Below are 21,193 nucleotides of genomic sequence, written 5' to 3' on the forward strand. Positions count from 1 at the left end.
CTTCAGGATGCAGTTTCACAATGATGTGAGGGAAAGGGGTGGGTGATTTTCTCTCCAGGTATCTCATAAAAAATGCTACTGGCACCCAGGGTCCCCCAAAATGCAGCACAAGAGAAATGGACAGGAATAGTGCCAAGGAAGTGACTCACCACTAACAGTGCAGGATGAGGCCAAATTCCCTGTGGACTTATGGTCATTTTTAGCAGCGATGTCACTAAGTATATGTTTGATAAGGGAAAAGTCTCTGGAGGAAACGGCTGTTCTATTAGCTGTAAATAACCCGTGGGCTCACCGTGTTTTCTGGAGAGTGGGGCGATACCTGATACGTGAGGTTGGGTTGTTTCTTTAGCTGCTACAGAGCCTGTGCACAGTTCTAGGATCTCAAAGAGGATGCGAACAACGTAATGTGAGAAAGACACCACAATGCAATGTAACCAGCAATACAACCGTAGACTTGACGATGCTAACAACAGTTGGAGAGACGAGGAACGCTTCATGGCTGAGCTGCGGTAAGAAGTTAGCCTCCTTACCACTCCAAGTACAGATATTCCTTTCCAGACGACCCTGCTCAAATAGCTTACCTGTTCATTCATTCACTCAGAATTGGACAAATATTTATTGGATCCTACCTTTGATCCAGATATTGTGCTAGATATCAGGAATTCAGTACAAAATCAGACATGTTCCCGAAGTCATGGAACTGCCATAAAAATTCGGTGAGATGGATGGTAAACAAGTGAATACACTTATAAACATGATACGTTCCGTGTCTGCGGTGTTTTGAGGGAAGTGAAGAGGGACATGAGGTAGTGACTGAATGCTTGGGGGTGGGGGTGAGGAAGGTTTCTCTGAGGATATAATGAGAAGAAAGTTTCACGTGAAGAACCATGTGAGAATATTCTAGGCAAAGCAACAGCCAAGACAAAGGACCGGAGGTGGGAAAGAACCTGAAATTGTAAGAACAGAAAGTTGTCCCCAGTGTCTGCCGTGGAAGTGAAAAGGGTAACGTGGGACGCAAGGCCTCTCGAGTCTTGATGGAGTTGGATTTTGTCCTACATGCAATGGGCAGCCACAGGAAGGTTTTCAACAGGGAATAAGCACGATCTAAGTTGTTAAAAGCTCACTCTGGCCACCTGTGGGAAGAAGGCACGGAGGGGTGACGTCAGGAGTGGAAGCAGGAAGGAAGCCCACCGACCTGGCCACTGGACTAGTCCAGGTACAGGAGGCTTGGGCCAGGTGATGCTAGCGGAGACGGAAGGAAGTGAGGAAAAGCAAGTGAACACGACTGGCACACTTCGGGACTGAATCAACGTGTCTTCAATAAATACATCATAACTTGGCTGGAATTTTACCTGACGTGACTGACTTTCCTAAATTCAATCACCATAAAAGCGAGATTGATTATATATAGACAGCCACTAGTTCTAAAGCAGAGATGGGCAATGAGCAATGCTTCAAAGTTAAGAACAGTAATTGTCATATACACTACGCACGGAGACAAAGTCAAGGCAGCATCTCCCTCCTTATTAAAGAACAACGGCTTCCTGGAAACTGGGTTGTCGGGAGCTCCCTGTCTTCCTCTGTCCCTCCTCCCCCCGCAACCTCAACCCATTCTTATTTTGCAGTTTCAAAGTTAAGAGCCTGAAACCTCCCCAGAACAAACTGTAACTTCCAAGGAAAAATATGCTCTGGCATTATGCTTCAGTAAACCCAGAAGGCATGCGGAGATAAGAGTATTAAGCGTACCTATTAATGCCGCCGGAAGTCCCAAATAAAGAAGAGATGTCCCAGGGGAGACATAAACCAGAGCCTGCATCCCAGCAGAGGCTGAGTTTCTGAGTTTCGCAATTGCTGGCAAGTTTGCAGAGGCCGTTCTCCCTCAGAGAACAGCAGAGAATGCCAGCAGGGAAGACCCGAGGTTTTTCTCCATTCCTCTGTCCTGATGTGCACGCAGGACAGTGAGAACGTGGGTCGTCAGTGGCCCCAGAAAACAGTTTTTGTTGACAGGGCATGTTCTCCCCTGCAGCAGACCACGGTTGGGCTTGGCACCAAGAGGGGGCCGTGTTCTCCACAATTAAGAACCGAATTCCCCTGGCAGTGAGGGCTTTGACTTTCAGAAGAAATTATGGGGCGAAGCGGGGAGGCTAAGAGACCCATGCTAGGTAGGGATGTCACTGGCATAGAGGTTCCTAAAGCCTGTGACCTGGACCTAAGTATGTGTCTGTTAGGGAGACAGGCTAGGAGAGAGGGTCTCCCTTTAGTTTCTGAATCAAATCCCCTCCCACTGCCACTTAGATATATAAATTAGCCACACATGTGAAGAACAGGGACCCTGCCCCCAAGCCCAAGGCAGTGCCTTCCCCACGGGGACTCTACAGAGATGGCAGAAAAAGGTGAACATTTGCAAAGCATCCCTTAGGGGCTCAGCACCGTGTAAGCACCTCTACCCACACAGGTCCATTATATAACCCTGCTAGAAATCGTCTTAGGTGGGAAGGAATGACCATCTCTGTCCTAGAGGTGGGTAAATGAGCCCAGAGCCATGTGATGGGGGCGTAGCAGAGATGAAATCTGAACGATTGGATCTCAAGTCCCATGTGCTCTCCATACCTACCAGCCACCATGCTCAGCCCAGCCAGGTTCTCTTCTAGGAGGACTACGTACCCAATGGGTACAACCCGGGGTTCCAACCCAACCACTCAGCTCGCCCCAAGCTCTTACCTAGCTTAAGAACGGTGACCAGTCACAGATGTTCTCACTTGGGAACTCTCTCTAAGGGAAGAACTCTACAGCACCCCAACTTTGCTATGGTGTGCTACTATCATGGGACGGGGGCTCTCTCCTGTGCAGATTAAGATGCTCCTTTGAATAGCTCTCAGGCCCAGCTTCTTCCTGCCCAGCACCAGGCCTGGAGACCTGCCATGGCAGCGTCTGCTCCCCATGGGCTCCACACCTGGGCAGGAAGGGAACTTGGCGGGCTTGATGTGCTCAAAGGCTGCAGCAGATTGGTGTATACAGCGCGTAGGGTGGGGTGGGAGGGTCAGGGGAGGGGTTCCAGGACGGGTTCCCTTGCCTTGGCCTCTTGTCCTCTGGCAACTGGTGAGGTGGTAATGATTAACCAGGGAGGGTGTTCTTGGTGTGAGTGATGCCAACCCCTATAGGACTTGTCTGCCACCAGAACCTGGCGCAGTTCCTAGCAGTGAGTGGTTAAGGGTATAGATTTTCAAGCCAGATTGATCTGGGTTCAACAGTATGGCTTCCCCTCTCACGGATTCAGGGTAAGTTACTATCTTCTGAGACTCAGTTCCCTTATCAATCAAATGGGGGATATTAATAATTAATAGCACTTACGTCATAGGGCTATTGTGCAGGTTAAATGGGATAATGCACGTCAAGGCACAGAACAGAGCTTGCCACCTAGCAAGTGCTCAATAAATGCCAACTAATAAAAAATACAAGTAATACTGTACGTGAAAGAGAAAGGAACCACGTAAGCACCCACGGGGCGGCTGATGCCGTGCTGACTGCCTCTCACACACACAACATTCTCACCCCTTTGGTGGCAGCACAAGATCAGCCATTTCCTTAGCACGTCCTGTACAGGCAGGGGCCTCATGTGCATGATCTCTAATCTAGTCAACAATCCTGCTGGGACAGAATTATTCCTACAGAGGAGGATTCTGAGGTTCAGAGATGTCACATAACTTGCCCAGGATCACACAGCCAGCAAGCAGCAGTTAGGATTCATAAATAATGAGAGCAACGCTATGTAGTCTTTACACTGTTCCAGGTGTTGTTCTTAGATCTTAACATATATTATCCATTTAACCCGCAGCACACCCCAGATGGGGAGGTACAATGATTATCCCCACTTCACAGATGAGAATAACTGAGGCCCAGGCAGATTAAGCAAGGTCACACAGGGATCAGCTGGGCTGGAATGGCAACCAAGGCAACCAAGGCTCCAGGGCCTTGCTTTTAACCATTGCCCTAATTACTTCTCAAAAAAAAAAAAAAAAAAAAAAAAGCCCGTGCACAGCTCACTGCACTATCCTGCCTCTAAGAAATGAAATCTCGTGAGTACTGAGGACACTTCTCTAACGAGCGAAAACTGTGTTGGAAACAAAAAAGCACTAGGCTGAACGTCAGTAGATTTGGGCCGTGACTTTAAGCAAATCACTTTCCCTCTCTGGATGTCAGTTGGCCCCAGTATAAAAGGATTGGTTTGGACTAGAACTTCACACTGAAATCGTACAGCTCTAATAGTATATGGTTCTCTGAAATGGGCCTTGCTCCTTCCAGATGAGACCATGAAGTCCCTGGAAATGTGGGCTGAGGTTGCTGACAGGCCCTTCACAGAGGAGCCAAAGCACGTCTAATGCAAGGAGACGGCATGTGGCCCAGCTCTTGAGAGCCGCCCACGAGTGAGCATCTAAGGCTGGGAGATCCCGGGCAATTTACCAGGCCCTTGGTTTTTCCTCTTTGGCAAAGAGCGGAAAATAACTTGCCTTAGTGGGTTGCTTTGAGGTCATAAAACTGGTCATAAAGCATTTTCCCAGATTCAAAGTTCGTGTATGCAAAATGCTCTTGAACTCAGCCATGAGAAGAGTAATCAGAGAAGTCGGGACTTTGCAGGATTCCCAGAAAGCAGTCTGAGAATGTAAAGAATCTTCATTACTTCTCCATGCTTCTAACAGCTGAGAGTCTGGTCCAGAAAGAGGGGGGAAGCCCCAGTACTAATTCAAAGCAACTCCCAAGATATTCAAACCAGTACCATGCTGTTCAGTATAGTTATACGCTATTCTGTTCCCCAAAGTCTTCACCTCTCCCACTGGAAAATAAATTCTCAGAGGCTATACAATTTGTCTCTATAACAAAGACCTAGCTGTTGAATTACCGATTTCATTTCCACGGTGACACCTGAGTTATGCTTCCCTGTCTCTTCAGTTTGGACACAAAACTGCCCAAGTCTCTTCTCTTTTTGTCAGTTCAATTAATTGTTGAATTGCCTTGATTCAAGTCAACATGTTTTGAACAGCTGCCACAGGCCAGGCAGCATGACATCTGTATATTCTGGTTACTTCAAAAAGCTACATAAAAACAATGGCTGAAAATAGCATCAATGTCTTAGACCTGGGTGGGGGTGGGGTGGCGGGATAAAATCTTCCCCATAAAGATCTGAGAAGGTCAAAGAATGATCTTGGAATTTCAACTACTTGCTTAAAATCTGTGTATTTTAATCATTATGCATTCATGTTACATGTATTACATAAATTTTTACATAAGAAGGATCCATTCACCCAGTCACCAATTATCTCATGGGCAGCTACTCTTTATGAGGCAGTGTGCTAACAGTCCTGAGATTCAAAGAAGAAAATTGGTATATTGCTTATTTTATTGGAAGTCTAATTCCAGAGGTCTGCTGTTACCAATTTTAAACTAAAGTAATGGCATCACTCTTCCTCAAGAAGGATGATAACATTAATTCGTTTATTTAGTCAACAAATAAATGCCTGTTAGTGGAGCTACGTTGAGAAGCAGTCAAACGTGATTCTTGCCTGCATGGAGGCCAGCAATCTGATGAAGCAGATAGCCCGTAACTGCCATAGATGTTAAAAGGGAAAAAACAAGGCACTGAAAGAAACACTTCTACCCAAAGGATGTCTGACCTACCTGAGACCTGGGACAGGGAAGGGCTGTCTGAAGGAGCTCTGTTTAGGTTGAGTCCTAACGGATGAGAAAGAGCCAGTTATGTAAAAAATGGGGAGCAGAGCAGTCAGGTCAAGGGAATACCACAGACACACTCCTCTAGGGGGGAAAGATTTGATGAGTTCAAGGCAGGACGGTGCAGCCGTTGCCTGGTGAGCAACCAAAGGAGATACAGCTGAGAGAGAGAGGAGTTGGCAAAGCAGATGGTGCAGGGTCTTTGACGCCACGGTGAGGAGTTTGGATTTTATTCTTTGTGAAAGAGGAAGTCACTGAAATGTTCTTGAAGCCGGAGAGTGACGTGGCGCCGTCCAGAGAATGGACTGAAAGCGGACAATAGTAAAAGGACGGAGACGAGTTAGGAGACTACCGCCGTTCTGAGGGAAAGGTGACGTCGTCCTGTCTGTGAAAAAAGGCGAAGTGGTTGGATTTTAGGTCTATTGGGGAGGTTCAAACAGAGGATGGAATGATGGGGTCCAGAAGAAAGAGGAATCCAGGACGATGACTCAAGTGCTGGTTTTAGCCACTGGTAAATGGCAGAATCACTTACTTCTGGACATTTCTGGAGACATCTTTGTTTGTCATGACTGAGGGTTGCTACTAAACATTCTACGTGAGGAGAAGCCAGGGATGCGGTAAAACATCTTGCCATGCGCAGGACAGCACCCAACAACTAATAATTATCTGGCCCCAAACGTCGATAGTGCCGAGCTCAAGAAGGCCCGACCCACAGAACGAGGAAGAGTGAGGAGGGGAAATAGTTTGAGGGCTGACTTAGCACCACATCTGCGACATATCACATTTGAAATATTCATGTTAAACTGTCCTCGGAACCACACACTCTTCAGAACGGAGGAAGTCAAAACTGAGCCTGGCATCAGGCTCCTTTGAAGAGAAGAGTGAGTCCTCTCTGAGCTACCAGAAAGAACCCAGCGGTCCTACCCATAATACTCTTTCCTCCTAAATTATGAAAGCAATTTCATAAAGTCAAGGAAACGTGAGTCTTTACACTTGCCATTCATCCTATTTGCAACCCTTCCTTTCTCTTGCCCCAAATTCTGCCTCATCTGTAAGCCCAATGCCAAGTCCTAGATTTGTGAAGCTTCCCGAAGGACATCCATCCTTGCTGTGTCTGAATTCAGAGGAGTCTGACTTTTCCAGCACCTGCTGTGTGCTGGCAACCTCTCTAGTTTTGCCACCATGCGGTCACATCCCTATCTCTAAGATTTCTGACATCCCTGGCAGGAAAAGATGTCACCAGTCTTCTAGATATAGAATAACCGAAGCTCAGAGAAGTTAAGTAATTTGCCCAAGGCCACAATGAGTTAGACCAAGTTCTTTCTGTTGCCAAAATCGATGCATTATACAGGCTACCTCCCTCTGATCTCCTACAGCACGTAACCCACCGCCCTGGGACGATTACTAGGCCCTGCTTCAAACCACAGCCCCCAACACACTGTCTTCCTGTGCACACGAGTGGCTGGCACACAGTTCTTGCTCAATAATTTGTAGAAGCCTGTTTTCCCTGTGTTGGTCTGGCCTCCCCACCTGGTCTGGTAAGAGCTGGATGGCAGGGAAGCCTGTGGGGGAGGAAAGAAATTCCCTCCTTTACCCCCTTTCCCAAGATACCACTTGGATTCCCCAAAGAAGGAAGTGTTATTAACATTTCTGGCTTCCCTCTCCACACCCACGGGAGATGCTGTGTCTAATCTGACCTGGCAAAGATCAGTAATCTTATGGGACCCCCAGATTACTGGTGGGTGGGATGGCTGTGTTTAAGGGCAGGTATCAGGCTCCATGCGTCTCTTTTACTTCTGGGACTTGGGTTGGTGTCTCCACCTGGAAGTACAGGTGGTCAGTTATGTGAGGTTGAACCTGTGGCCAATTCATGGGAGAGAATGCAAGAAGCCTTCCTTTGGACTCAGGCCTAACTCACGTTCTTCCCAATTTATCAAAAGTCCTCGGTTTGGGGAGTTAATAGGTATTTACCAAAAATTTGCTTACGTAGGTGAATAAAGGCCAGCTGTCTTTGCCCCTAGGAAGGCAGGAGAGATGACAGCAGTCTTGATTTATGTTGTACTCACAGAACCTTTGCATAGTTTGGGCCAGTTAAGTATTCAATAAAACTTGAAAAATGGTAGCAATACCCTCCAACCTGATACTATCCAAACCAATCCGCCCTGTCTCGTTCCCCTCTCTCTCCAACCTGCTTTTCTTGCCGACTTTCTAATTTCTCTCTGGGACAGTGCTACATTCCAGATCTCCCAGGCAAAACACCTCAGGAATCTTTACACTCTCCTTCTTCTTTGCTGGCTCCAGACAATCAGCTGGCCATCCCTGTTCATTCTGCCTCCACAACAGCACTCCTACCCAAAGGAGACCTTCGCCATGCTACTACCTTAGCGTCCACTTACTCAACCTAGAGAAACCCACCAGAGCACTAACCCTGAGAGGAAAGCTCTGATATCTCCATCCCCATCGCATTCCCTAGGACCTACCACAACACCTGGGACACGCAGCGTTCCAAACCTGAGCAACGGTAAAACCACCCCTCCAGCTGAGTCAGGGAACTTCAAAGAGGGACAGGCAGCATGGGTAGAGCTTGTCTTCTTCCACATGTGACACTAAATGTCAGAATTAAAAGGACTTTATCAGACCACCGCTACTCCCAAGGCACACCTATAGTACACCTATAGTACAACGTGAATCAACTCTGTCTTCAGTAAGCTGAGTCCCAGAACCCACTAGCTCCCAGCCTGGGACACGCAGAACGCTGAGATAGCTGGGCCTCAAAACTTGAATTCCGTGATCAGGAGCCTGGTGGTTTGCTCCCAACCTCAGTCTAGGTCCCCCCATTGTCCAATGAAGGTAGGCACAGTCTTATCTTTTGTGTCTGTGTGTGTGAGTGTGGGAGGGCAGAGGGGAAGGAAGAGGAGATGGGGAAATTACCACCCCCTTGGGAAGTGCAAGGTGACTCTACACATGCCTTGTATTCCCCGGCCTAGTGTGCCTGGGGCACCACCAAGGAACCACGTACTGGGAAACTCCTGGGATAATTCCCACTGTCTTAGATATTCCAAGCCTGAAACACCGCACCAACATTACATCTGGAGAGGACCGCTATTGGGTGTGAACCAAACTGCAGCCTGGACCAAGACTGATTTGGAGACCACAGAGAGAACCCAGGACCCCCTGCCAACTACTGCTCAGATTCATTCCAGTTATTTCATTAATTTGACAATAAACAGCCAATACCTTATGTGATTCAAAAGCTCATTATGTTAAAAAATCAGAATGGTGATTTTATAGTTGCCCCATTAAGTGAACACATAGGATGTGCCAGGTGCTATGTCAGTTCTGGGGAATGCAAAGATGATGGAGACTCGATTGCTGCCCTCCTAGGGCTGATGTTGTAGCAGGCATCTGCAGTGAGTCTTGGAAAGCAAGCAAGCCGAAAGCAAGGTGGTGGCATGGGAAAGGGGGTTGTTTATCCACAGTGGCTACTGTGGAGACATAATCAATAGGGCTTCATAGCTGAAGCATCTTGGAACTGCAGCATATATGGCCTTGAAATTCCAACTGTCTCTTTGAAGAAGTCTATTTCAGTTCTTATAATATAGGACACTTCCAGGAATTCAGTGAAAAGGATAAAGCACCAAACCCCAAACTCCTAGTGTTATCTGATTATATGCAGGCTCTTTTTCTTTTCTGACCAACTTGTTAATCAAGGAGGTCCATGAATAGAACTTTTCTCTTCCTTACCTAGTGTTAGCTAGGTGTGCAGCCATCCTTTACTGAATGATAAGCATCTTGGGAAGGAGAGAGGACAGAGAGCGTGGACCAGGTATTCAGGAAATATAATGTAAAACAAGCCAGTTGTCCCTAGATTGTCCTGGGTCAGAAATGTATTTATTCAAATAGTATTTATTTGAATTGTATTTATTATAGTATTCAAATTTATTATACTATTCAAATTGTATTTATTAAACCAAAATATAGCTCAATCTGGAACAGTACCTAATATGAGAGACAGTGAGACAACTTATAAGGACTGAAAACTACAATGCCTACAGCTCCCCACTTTGTAGAGGGAACATTTACAATACTGCCGTTAGCATTCAAAGAAAAAAAAAAGGCAACCAATGCAATGAACTCAGTTCACTTCATTTCAAAACATGAACTCGTTGCTATCTCAGGAAATATCACCTTACTCTTTAGATTAAATGTTCGCCCAAGTCTAGGAGGCATTCAACAGTAAGAAAGTAATATACTTTAGTTGGCTCCTCCAGGCTCAAGTTTCACCAAAACAAGTTTCGTGCAAAGATTAGCCAAGTACCGGGTAATGGGATATGGCAGGGTTACGTCATCCACGGCTCATTTCCAAAGAAACATGGCTTTTCCAGGTGGAATGCTAAGTGCTCTCTTCATGTTCTTTATAATCTTTGTTAAACAAATTTACAGGATGGGTTATGGCCGATGCATTAAAACTGGTGAAAGGCCACGAGGCCGTGGGCAGGTCATTTCATCTCTCTGGGTCCCTGCTTGAAGTGGGTTGTTGGAGGCCACACTAGTCATGGGGCTCCTTCCTCAGCTAATATTCGAAGATTAATAGTCCAGGACTTTCCTGTCCAACTCTTCCTGTGGCTGCCTTGGCATGTCCCATTCTGACCTTTGAGTCCAGCATCCAAACACTGTGTGAGTCTTACATTCTATGAGTATGGACGGAGCAGATCAAGTCAGCTCACCTCCCAAATCCACTGCTCAGCTAAATTTCCAACCCTAACATTGAGTAATGCACCTTGCATGTCCTTTACCGCTCTGCACAGTGAGATTGGGAAAAAAAAACAATTTTTACCCTTGATCTGATGGTGATAATCGTAATAAATTTTTATTGACTGCTTATGAGGTGTCAGGTCCTGCACTGAATACTTTACTTACGTTAGCTCATTTAATTCTCACAAAATCCCAGGGAAGCCCTCCTTAACCATCGTCTATGAAAGAGTCACCTCTCTGAGCCTCTGTATCCTTCTTACCCTCTATATTTTTCTCTACAGCATTCATCTTCATAAAAAAGTAATATGCATTTTGCTTGTTATCCATTTCCTTCACTAAGTTCCACGCAGGCAAAAATTTATTTTTGTTTACTAGTGTATCCTCCCAGATGTAGTAAATGTTTCTAAATATTTGTTCAATGAATGCATGCATCATCATAACAACAGCTGACATTTACTAAGCATTTACTATGTGCTGGGTGCTACTCAAAAGACGTATTTTATTGGGGCAGCCGGATGGTTCAGTTGGTTAGAGCGCAAGCTCTGAACAACAGGGTTGCCAGTTCCATTCCCACATGGGCCAGTGAGCTGCACCCTCCACAATTAGATTGAAGACAATGAGCTGCCGCTAAGTTTCCAGAGGGGCGGCCAGATGGTTCAGAGCCCCATGGGCTCTCAACAACAAGGTTGCCGGTTCAATTCTCCCTGCAACTAAAGATTGAAAACAGCAACTGAACTGGAAGCTGAGCTGTGCCCTCCACAACTAGACTGAAGGACAACGACTTGGAGCTGATGGGCCTTGGAGAAACACACTGTTCCCCAATATCCCCCAAATAAAAATTTATTTAAAAAAATAAAGAATCTGTATTTAAAAAAACAGACATATGTTATCAAACAACCCCAAAACGCCCACATTTGGAAGAGTTATCATCATCACTTTACAGATGAAGAAACTGAGCTTCAGAGAGATGAAGTGATACTCTCCCAAGGGCACCCAGTGGATGGCAGAGCTGGGAAGGAACAGAAGCTGACCATCTAATCACCACTCTAAGTCTGACAGCAGTGACAGTGGCACACACACCTGCAGGGCAGGATTGAAAGCAGGCTAACACGAGTGCCCATCGGAGATCCCAGGAGGTGGTGTGGTCAGGCAGGGCTTCTTAGAAGAAAGGGGGTCGCATTTGAGCTTTGGAAGATGGCACAGAATATGGACAGATAGAAGAAGCATTTAGTCCCAGGAAGCAGTAAAAGTGGGAAATCAGTGGGCTGACTATACTGATTGGAACTAACAGCTTCTATCTGGCAGCCCAGCAGAGGGAGATTTACAACCCTGCTGTCACCAAGAGTGCCAGGAAGGAGTGGGACTTCATCCACTAGTAAGGAGGCGCTCGGGTGAGGTTTCTGATCAGGAGCGATGCAGTCTGTGGTCTTGATTCTTGAAGCTTCACATCAGTAACAAGGCCATAGAAATTGGCAGGAGCTACAAGTGTTGGCCAAGGCTCACTCCCCAGGCCGTCGACACACATACATCATCCTGAGCTCAGGGCACAAATTGAGCTGATACGTCCCTATTTAAAGCACCTCCCTTCGCACAGATTTTCCCACAGTGTTTCGTGTCCTGTCATGTACTGTGAGCACACAGCCCTTCCTTCTCTCACTATGACAAAGATAACATATAATGCAGGTGCTCCCCCTGGTCCCATGTCACAGTGCTAGGACGGGAAGCAGGTAGCATCTTTGGTAACTAGGGAAGTTCTTTCTTACCTCCCAGCCTTCTCACGTATCTTCATCACACCTTCTTTTTACCCTGTTGAAACAGTATCTCTCCACTCATTCTAACCCCTCATCCTATGACCCATTCCCGGGGCAGCTCAGGCATTTCCGCCTCCCTGGCTTTTCCTCCTATAACACCAGCATCTCCACATCTGCAACAACTGAGTCAGAGAGAACCACCCTGGGAACACCCCTGCATCACCCACCTCTAAGCTGGATGGATAATGGCAGTCTGCTCCCCACTTCCTGTGGAGCCTCGAGACCCTGAAGAAAATCTTAGCCATATGCCTTCTGGGTGGTTATGACAGAAGCCAGAAACAAAACAAAACAAAACAAAATTTTTTTTTTCCTTTTTCCTGGCTTCACACAAAAACAATTGTCTAAGTAATGTGAGCACTGCAGGGTCACCAGAGGGACCAATTACAAATCTCTACCTCTATTAACACAAAAATGAAGGAAAATGTGTTACCTCAAAATGTCATCCCAAGGAAGTCACTTACTAATTTCAGGGTTTTTCTTTCCTCCCCTCACAATATTCTATTCTTTATTTTCCAAGTAATTAACCAGAGTCAAAACCTTCCTTCCAGGCTTTGGTTTCAATTCTGAAAAGTATATCAAGGCTGTGATGACTCATTACCCATAGCAGAAATGCATATGGAAACATTCCTGTATATTTCAACCTGATTTCTCCAGAAAAGCATGGAATTTCTTGCCCTTGAGATTTTGGGAATTAACAGAAAATGGATATGATGATTTCAGTACCTGGGAGATGGTGAAATCGATGTTAGTTACAGTATGTAGAAAGTGGGAGAAAGTCCTAGAAGTCCTTGAGAGTGGAAATTACTTATATTTTCCAGCAGACATTCGGCCTGGGCAGTCACCTCTTCTTGTTTTCATCAAAGGCCACATGACCCTGTCGGGTGGGATCTGGACAGAATAGGATTTACCAGCAGAAGAGGGCAGTGCCTTCAGGTGAATGATCTTTAGTCAGAAAAAAAAGCAGAAGTTGTTAAGAGGAGAATCCATCTAGGTATGTACAGAAGGATGAATGAGAGCTGAAGGGCCGCTGTATTTTAAACCTAGAACCTGTGTCCTCAGGAGTTCTGCAGTGTCCATGGCATCCTTGCCTTAAGAAGGGTGCGGTGTAACCGCAGAAAGGCAGACAGAGACCTTTCACCCAGCGATCTCTTTTACTCTGCTTGTTAGCCTGGCTGCCTACAGGCCTAGGGGGTCTTTGACCAATGCATCTTGGGGGCTAAGGTCAAAGGTCAGAGGCACATTCCCTCATCATCATTATTCTCAATTATTCTTCATTCAGCGCCACTTTCTCCTTCGTTTTGTGGAAGGGCCTCAGAAATGTTTTCCAGCACACTGAAGGGTGATGAGCCAACCAAGCCCTGCTCACTGTGTTCCCTTTCCTCGCCACGTCACTCACAGCATCTTCCTGACCAAAGGGGTTAACAGAAGGGAACAACTTACAGAGAGAGACCTCACAGAGAGGAACACCAGCAGTAAGCACAGGCCTATATACCGCACACTCATACACACCTACCGTGTTTCCCCAAAAGACCCAGCTGGACCATCAGCTCTAATGCATCTTTGGAGCAAAAATTAATATAAGAGCTGGTATTATTTTACTATAAGACCGGGTATGATGAATAGAATAGAATACCTGGTGTTATTTTAATAAAAGACTGGGTATAATATAATACCAGGTATAATATAATATAATAATACCAGGTCTTCTATTAATTTTTGCTCCAAATGACACACTAAAGCCAGATGTCTTTATTTGCACTATCGTGGCTGCCTCAATGTCATGAATCATTTTGACTTTGGGGAAGAGCCAGAAGTCTCACGGTGCCAGATCCGGTGAATACAGTGGATGAGGACACAACATAATGTTTTTATTTGACAGAAACTGCTGTATACCAGAAGCGATATGTGACACAGAGTGTTGTCATGATGGAGGATGATTGATAGCACACTTTAAAACATACCTTCTCTTAACCGTAGCTCACACCCAACTGACTATACAGAACAAGTTGAAACTTGTCACACACTGTTACTAAGGTTCGACGTGCTGCTTCCCATATTGAAGATTCTGCCTTTCCACTGGATGGCACTCGGCAGCAGCATTCACCGTATTTTCTGATCACAATGGAAAGGCTCCATGTCACACATCGCTCCTGGTACGGCAATTTCTGTCAAATAAAAATATTATGGTGTGTCCTGATCTACCTTATTCACCGGATCTGGTACCATGTGACTTCTGGCTCTTTCCCAAAGTCAAAATGACCATGAAAGGTAAATGTTTTGAATCGATTCAGGACATGGAGGCAGCCACGACAGCGTAACTAAAGACACTCATGAAAGAGGACTACCAGAACTGCTTCAAAAAGTGGCAAGAATGATGGGATAAGTGTGTTTGAAGCAAGGGGGAGCATTTTGAGGGAGATTAATGACAATGTGTCTTTTACTGTAATAAATTTTTTTAAATTTAAACATTCACCATATTGTTTGATCACACCTCATAGTTTCTACTTCACAGGTTACGGTGAGGATGAAACAGAATAAAGCTCAAAGCAAAGGCTCAATCAAGACATGTTAGCTACTAATATGATTAATATTAATTATCTATTATTTTGCCAGTAATAGGTTTTATTTTTCCTTGATGATAAATGTAATATATGGTCGTTGTAGAACATTTGGAATGTATGGAAAAGTATAGACAAAAAAGAAAACAAATCCCTGGTAATATCACCCAGAGCTCAGCAGTGTTAACATTGGGAGTATTTCTGTTGAGTCTTTTCTCCAAGCACAGAGACATGCACACACTACTAGACCATATTATTATATAATCACAAGAGCAACCATTTGCTCCCTGTCCACTAATCGCTGGACCCCGAGCTCAAAGCCTGAGGCACACTTTTTTCTAATTCTCTCTGTCACTCTGTGAGATGCTGTGTACCCATTTACAGATGAAGAAACACAGGCTGGAAGAGGCTGTGCAACTGGCCCCACATCACGCAACGCACAGTTCCTCAGCAGAGCTGTGATTACAGGTGTCTCTGACTGCAACACCTAGCTCTGCACCCAAGGACGGACTCCAAAGGTGGTCTCACTCTGTGCCTTTTCTACCCCTCTTCTTTGGCTCTGCTACATCTCAGAGGATACAAGCTGCTCCAGAAGTGGCCTCGTTGCTTCTCCTGATCTCTTCAAGAATCTAAAAGAAGGGAACTGGGAGTTGATGAGGATGTCAGAACCACTCACATCGCGCTCTGGAACTCCGCCCCAAGCTTACCCGCCTCCTGAGCAGTCACCTCCTCTCACTTTCATGAAAGGCCCCTGTGACCCTGTCGGGTGGGATTCACTGCCTTTTACCCTGGGTGGGCAGGTACATTTCGGACATTCCCCTGCAGAGATAACAGCTAAAGATGTAAGTTTTGCCTCTAATTACTCTTGGCCTCGTTTTGATCCAGTTAGCCTTAAAACAGAACATGAAACAAAACCTTTGGTTCCACTAGTCAATCAGAACAGTGAATTTTCAAGCTGTGGGCAAAACGACTTCATGTTTATTGAACTGCATCAGTGATAAAATAAAAGTCCAGGCACCTACCGCTGGCCCCAGGCCCCTTTCTGAGTCGGTTATTCACACACAATTGACTTCCAAGATGTTCACAGAGAGCTCCTTCCACTAATGATTCAAAGGTAAGAAAGGTTTGTTTTTCCCAAGCTCATTAGGAGAAGAAACCATTCACCCAACAGAACAATGGAGAGCGGGGACATAGATCTTGCCTCACTTACCTTTGAAGAAAATAACAATGACAACAGTCGTTCTCATCTATAGGCACCCATATTGCAGACTGTGTTGGGTCCTGTTTTTATAGTCCCATTTCATCTTTTCACAACTTGGGAAAGAGTGCCGTAACGCCCCCTTTTACAGAAGAGGAAAACTGATCCAGACATTACCGTGTTTTCCAGAAAATAAGACCTAACCGGAAAATAAGTCCTAGCATGATTTTTTCAGGACGACATCCCCTGAACATAAGCACTAATGCGTCTTTTGGAGCAAAAATTAATATAAGACCCGGTCTTATTTTCGGGAAAACACGGTAGTAAGTGGCAAGGCTGGAATTCAAACCAAGAATCACCTGAGAGCCAAGCCTTTCACACTGGACACAGCCCCCCACCAGCACGGGGCTCTGCACAGAGTAAGTACACAACAAATAACTGCTAACTCAACCCATCAGTCAATGAAGACACAAAAAGCAAACTAATGATGTGCCCATGGTTTCTAGGATTCTGCAGAAAGGTTGAGGCCCATCCTTGAGCATAGCCGAGGCTATCTGCATGTCAAGATGCAGTCATCACCTCTTCCTGCCTGAGGTCTGGAGGCAGTGGGGAGCACAGGACAGTAACTGCTGCCTCCCCGAGGTTGTTTGAGCTCCTCCAGTCTCTCCCCCAACTGGAAGGGGGTTGCTTTGGTGGATCACAACTACCTTGGGTAGTTCTCACAGTTAATTTTAAAAAGTGAGACTCAGGTCCAAAAACCCTGACAGACCCAATAAAGGCTAACCTTTGACCCACATTGGGAAAAGCTCCCTCCATAAGCTAAAAGGGCAACAATATTAGAGCAGTGGGGACACCCCAGCCCTTACCACAGCCACCTGCCACCAAGCTCCATGTCCCCTGGGATGCGCCTCATCTTCCCTGACTGGGCAATAATTATTCTTCTTGTTTTTTTGTTTAAGTCTGGCATCCTGATGCTACGCAGTCCAGACCAGGACCCAACTTTCCCATGCTACAACTCAGGTGCAGCTTGGAGATAAAATGTGTGAAATGCTGGGTTCTCCCACAGAGTTCAGTTAGAGGAAAGGATTCCAGGAAAGGATTAAGGAGCTGGAGTCCTGACATAGTGCAGCAAAGGTGCACTGCACACCGTCTGCTAATGTTACAGCACATTAACGAAGTTGTAAAATAGTAGATTAAAGTTAGACAAGCCAAACATAACACAAGAAGCATGAAAAGCAAGGTGCCTTTTTCCCAACAAATACGTTCATTATGTGAAGAAACAGCTTAGGTTGATATGGCATCTTGGTATCCAATGTAGCTGCTATGACTTTTTTGGGGGTACCATCTTTAAAGAGCTCACCCCAATAAATATTAATTCCAGTTTATTAATAACTATTCATTATTGAGTCCTTATTATGTGCCAGGAAACCTACAAATATGGTTTCTTATCCTCACACCAGCGACAGAGTGAGAACTTGCCCCATTTTACTGAGGAGGAAACTGACATCCAAGGGGGTAAAGGACATGGCCACAGCGCTGGCTGACTTCGATGGGCAATTAGGCTCCCCGCCAGTTGAAACCATAAGATAAAAAACAAATCACAAAAGAAAAACCCAAGGAAGAGCCTTCCGATCACAGGAATGGGGAAGCTCAGCTTCCTGGAGCAGAGGAAAAACGCTCTTCTCTTCAGCCCTCCCAGGAGTGATGGACGGTTATTTTTGAAAACCGAGGAGGGAAAAAGTACCTGCAGCCTAGATGGTTCTGGCAAGCTTGAAAGAAAACTAAGCCATTGTGAGAGGCGGGAGAAGAGGACACCGTGCTCATGCAAGCTGGGCTAAGGTTTTTTCTTTTTTTGTTTTTTCCCCCTCAAACAAGCCAAACAGCAATAGAGATCAACATCGGGGGGCATCCTAAAGAAGCAAAACACAATGAGGGCTGGGGGGGCGGGGATGGAGAGGAGCCCACACTGTCCCGGGCCGGCCATGAGAGCACAGACCTACTCACAGGAGACAATCCCCAGCGTGTGCAACCCCCAAGGGCCCCAGGAATCAGTAGGTGGAAGGGACGGAGAGAATGCAACCCGTTCCCACCCCCCTACAGTCGCTCACACAGACACATATCGACTTTCCAGGTTTAAAACAAACAAACAACAACAAAAAAAAAACCCTGAAATCCATCTTCAAAACAATAAGGGAAATACCAAGTACAGAATGCATTTTAGGGGCTTTCCATCATGGGAGACAATTCCGAATGGGGATGGGGGTGGGGTGGGGGATAAAAAGTACAGCAGTGTCCCGGGAGTGGGTCTGCAGTCCCCCCTTACCAGCTTCATGGTGGTGTTATTCTGTTCCCAGCGCCACAGCATCACGCTCATCTTACTTCAAGGCGAGGAGGGAAGTGGGGGGAAGGAAGAGGTGGGGGGGAGGCGGAGGGGGCCGAAGCACCTGCACCCGCGCCGGCCAGGTCGGCCGTCGGGTCCGGAGTCCTCCTCTGGGCCCCGGCCCCTCGGGGCATCCCCAGCACCCGCGGCGTCTCGCCCCCGCCCCGGGGCCGCTGCTGCGCGTGGGGACCCTACCCCCGGCCCGGCGCCCGCCCTGCCCGGCCCTAGCGCTCGCTCCCTCGTTCCCCGCCAGCCGCTCCGCCTCGGCCAAATCAAACAACTCCCCCTGCGTCCGAGCGCCCGCGCCTAGCAGCGCGGAGGCCGCTGGGGCCGCGGCGGAGGGGCTGGGAGGGGGGGTCCGGCCAGCCGGCTCCCCGCCCCCTCGCCCGCCCGCCCGCCCGCCCGCGGGCGGCCCCGCGTGGCCCCCAGCGCTTCAATGGTCGGGTTAGCTCCCGCGGTGGGGCCGAAGAAGGGGGAGAAAAGGTTGGAGCCGAGAGGTACTTCACTTTCGGGGAGGGCGTGGGTAGGCGGGGCAGCCTGGGGCAGAAATGGGGGTGTGTGTGGTGGGGGCGGGGGCTGCGGGAGCGTAGTGTGTGGCTCCCGGGTCCCCGCGGTCCTTAGCTCAGACGTCCCGTGCCTCTCCCTACGCGTGCTCAGCATCGTCTTCATTTTCTTTCCGCACCGAACTCACCCGAGTTGTCTGCCAGTTACCACTCCGGAGCCGCCGCCCCCGGAGCAGCTGGAATTTTGACTTCGGGATGGATGCACCATCACCACCACCTCCACACCGCGTGCCCTCCGCCCATCCCCGCGCCCCCAGACACTCACACATACCCACCGACACCCATACCCCGCTCCCCCAGCAACATTTCCTGCTACAGGAAGGACGGGGCTCGAGTATTTTCAAACATACCTGCTTACTACTGCCGCAGAAAGGACATCTGTGGCCCTCGCAGAAGGAAGAGGGCACAGGCAATGAAAGGGAAGGCGGACAGGGGAAGAGGCTGTGAAGCCTTTATTTCCTCTTCTGCCTCCCCCATCAACCAAAGGCTTTCTGGGGACCTGCCCCCTCCACCCTGTGCTTTCTGAGACATTGAGGGGAGCTGGGCACCTCACCTTCCTGCCCAACCCTTGGTCTGGATCCAGCATCCCCTGATATGGCAGTGACCTCCCAGGGGTCCCCAGCACTTTCAGTATCCCGAAAAGGCTCAGGAATCCTTCACCTCCCCAAGGCAAGATGGGACTGGCCACCCAGACCTCCGCGCTTGTCTCTGATTTGGGCTGCAGTGATATCTTGGGATGAAAATCCTGGCTCTCCCCTGCTGATAGACACCTATGATGAAAACTCATGGAAATACCTTATCACACATTTATTTCATTAGTCATAACTATTCAAAATGAGAGGAGGTGACAAAATGGGTTCTAATCCTTTGAAAGTGATCTTTAAAACATGCCAATTAGATCAAAATGTTGCCCTACCCAACCCTTTCAGGATTTGACTTCCCTTCATAGCTGAAAATTCCCAAGCCTTTTCTATGACTTATAGCTTCTTCCTCTCCCACTCTCCCCCCTAAGCTGGGATCGACCCTTCAGAGGTCCCCAGCAACAGCGGCCTTCTTTCTTTTTCTCAGACATACTGAAATCCTTCCTACTTCAGGACCTTTGCACCTACAGACCCTCTCCCTGGATCACTGTTCCCCTTACTGCCTGTGGTCTCATTTCTAACGCGGTCACCTCCTCAGAAGGACTTTCGACTTTTAATAGAGCGACTTTCTACTTTCCACACGCTTGTAGCCCATTCTCGTTGTCTTTCCTTCCTTGTTCTGCTCACTGTGTGAACTTAGCTAACTCGTATTCTTGTTTATTTTCTGCCTTGTCCCCTTTGGCTATAAACTCCACAAAAGCAGGGACCTTGTCTGTTCCCCCATGGGATCCCCAAGTGCCTGGAATACTGTGTGGTGCATAGTGGGAGCTCAGTAAATGTCTCCCAAATAAAAGCTTGTTGACAATGTCCTGCTGTAAGTTCCTGCAGCTTCCTCTGCAATGAGGACCAGGCAGCACATCCCACATCCTGCCTGGGGCCCCGACCTACACTGAATGACTGCAGGAGACCCTGTTATGTACATCTCCACACATATTTCTGGAGACCGAAACACGAGCAATAATATTTGCTGCCTCGTGGAAAGGGGCACTTCGTAGGGGAACAGAGAAAAGGAATATTTGAAAACATATGAGAATATGTCATCTGAAAAAGTATATTCCATATTAATATATCTTATATACATGTAAAACAGATTCTAAAATAACTTTTTTTTCCCCTGAAAATCAAGTTTGACAAAATCTTATTGGCCAAGAGAACAAAATACAAGCTCTCTATTTCATCTGTTGTAAGCCAGGGGTCCTCGAAGCCTGGTAATTGGAGGATATGGAGTTCAGAAATCTTACGGTTATGTGAAAATGCCGAGACTGGGTGGCTGTGCATTTTCTGGGGAAGCATCTATTGGTGTATCACATTCTCTGGGATATCCAAAACATTAAAAAACTACACATTTCTAGGAAGTCACTGAAGGAACAATTAGTTCCCAATCACAGTCTTTACTGGTCAGAGATGGAAAACGCCACTCATGGTGCAAGGAGGAATGGGGCATAGGGCACTTGCCCCAGCTTTCATTAAAGAGAATAGATCTGTGGCCTTGCCTTTCAGACCTCACACCCTTCAGACCTAGCTCATTTGACAAACACTCCTTGAGCATCTGCCATGATACAT

At 47.0% G+C, this 21,193-nt stretch overlaps 1 protein-coding gene across 13 annotated transcripts in view; it reads right to left on the reverse strand.

Moving 5' to 3' along the window:
- Positions 1 to 21,193, reverse strand: part of NAV2 (neuron navigator 2) — a 702,045-nt gene that overhangs the window by 292,631 nt on the left and 388,221 nt on the right. Inside the window, exon 1 of one of the 13 annotated variants that reach the window (XM_033119003.1) lies at positions 18,370 to 18,490. The exons of the other annotated variants lie outside the window; for them this stretch is intronic. Within the exon in view, the coding sequence (XP_032974894.1) occupies positions 18,370 to 18,420 (51 nt within the window). The 5' untranslated portion in view covers positions 18,421 to 18,490. Of the gene's footprint in view, positions 1 to 18,369; positions 18,491 to 21,193 lie in introns of those variants that run through there. 13 annotated transcript variants of the gene reach the window in all.

Source organism: Rhinolophus ferrumequinum, chromosome 11 (genome assembly GCF_004115265.2).
Source record: "Rhinolophus ferrumequinum isolate MPI-CBG mRhiFer1 chromosome 11, mRhiFer1_v1.p, whole genome shotgun sequence".
NCBI lineage: Eukaryota > Metazoa > Chordata > Mammalia > Chiroptera > Rhinolophidae > Rhinolophus > Rhinolophus ferrumequinum.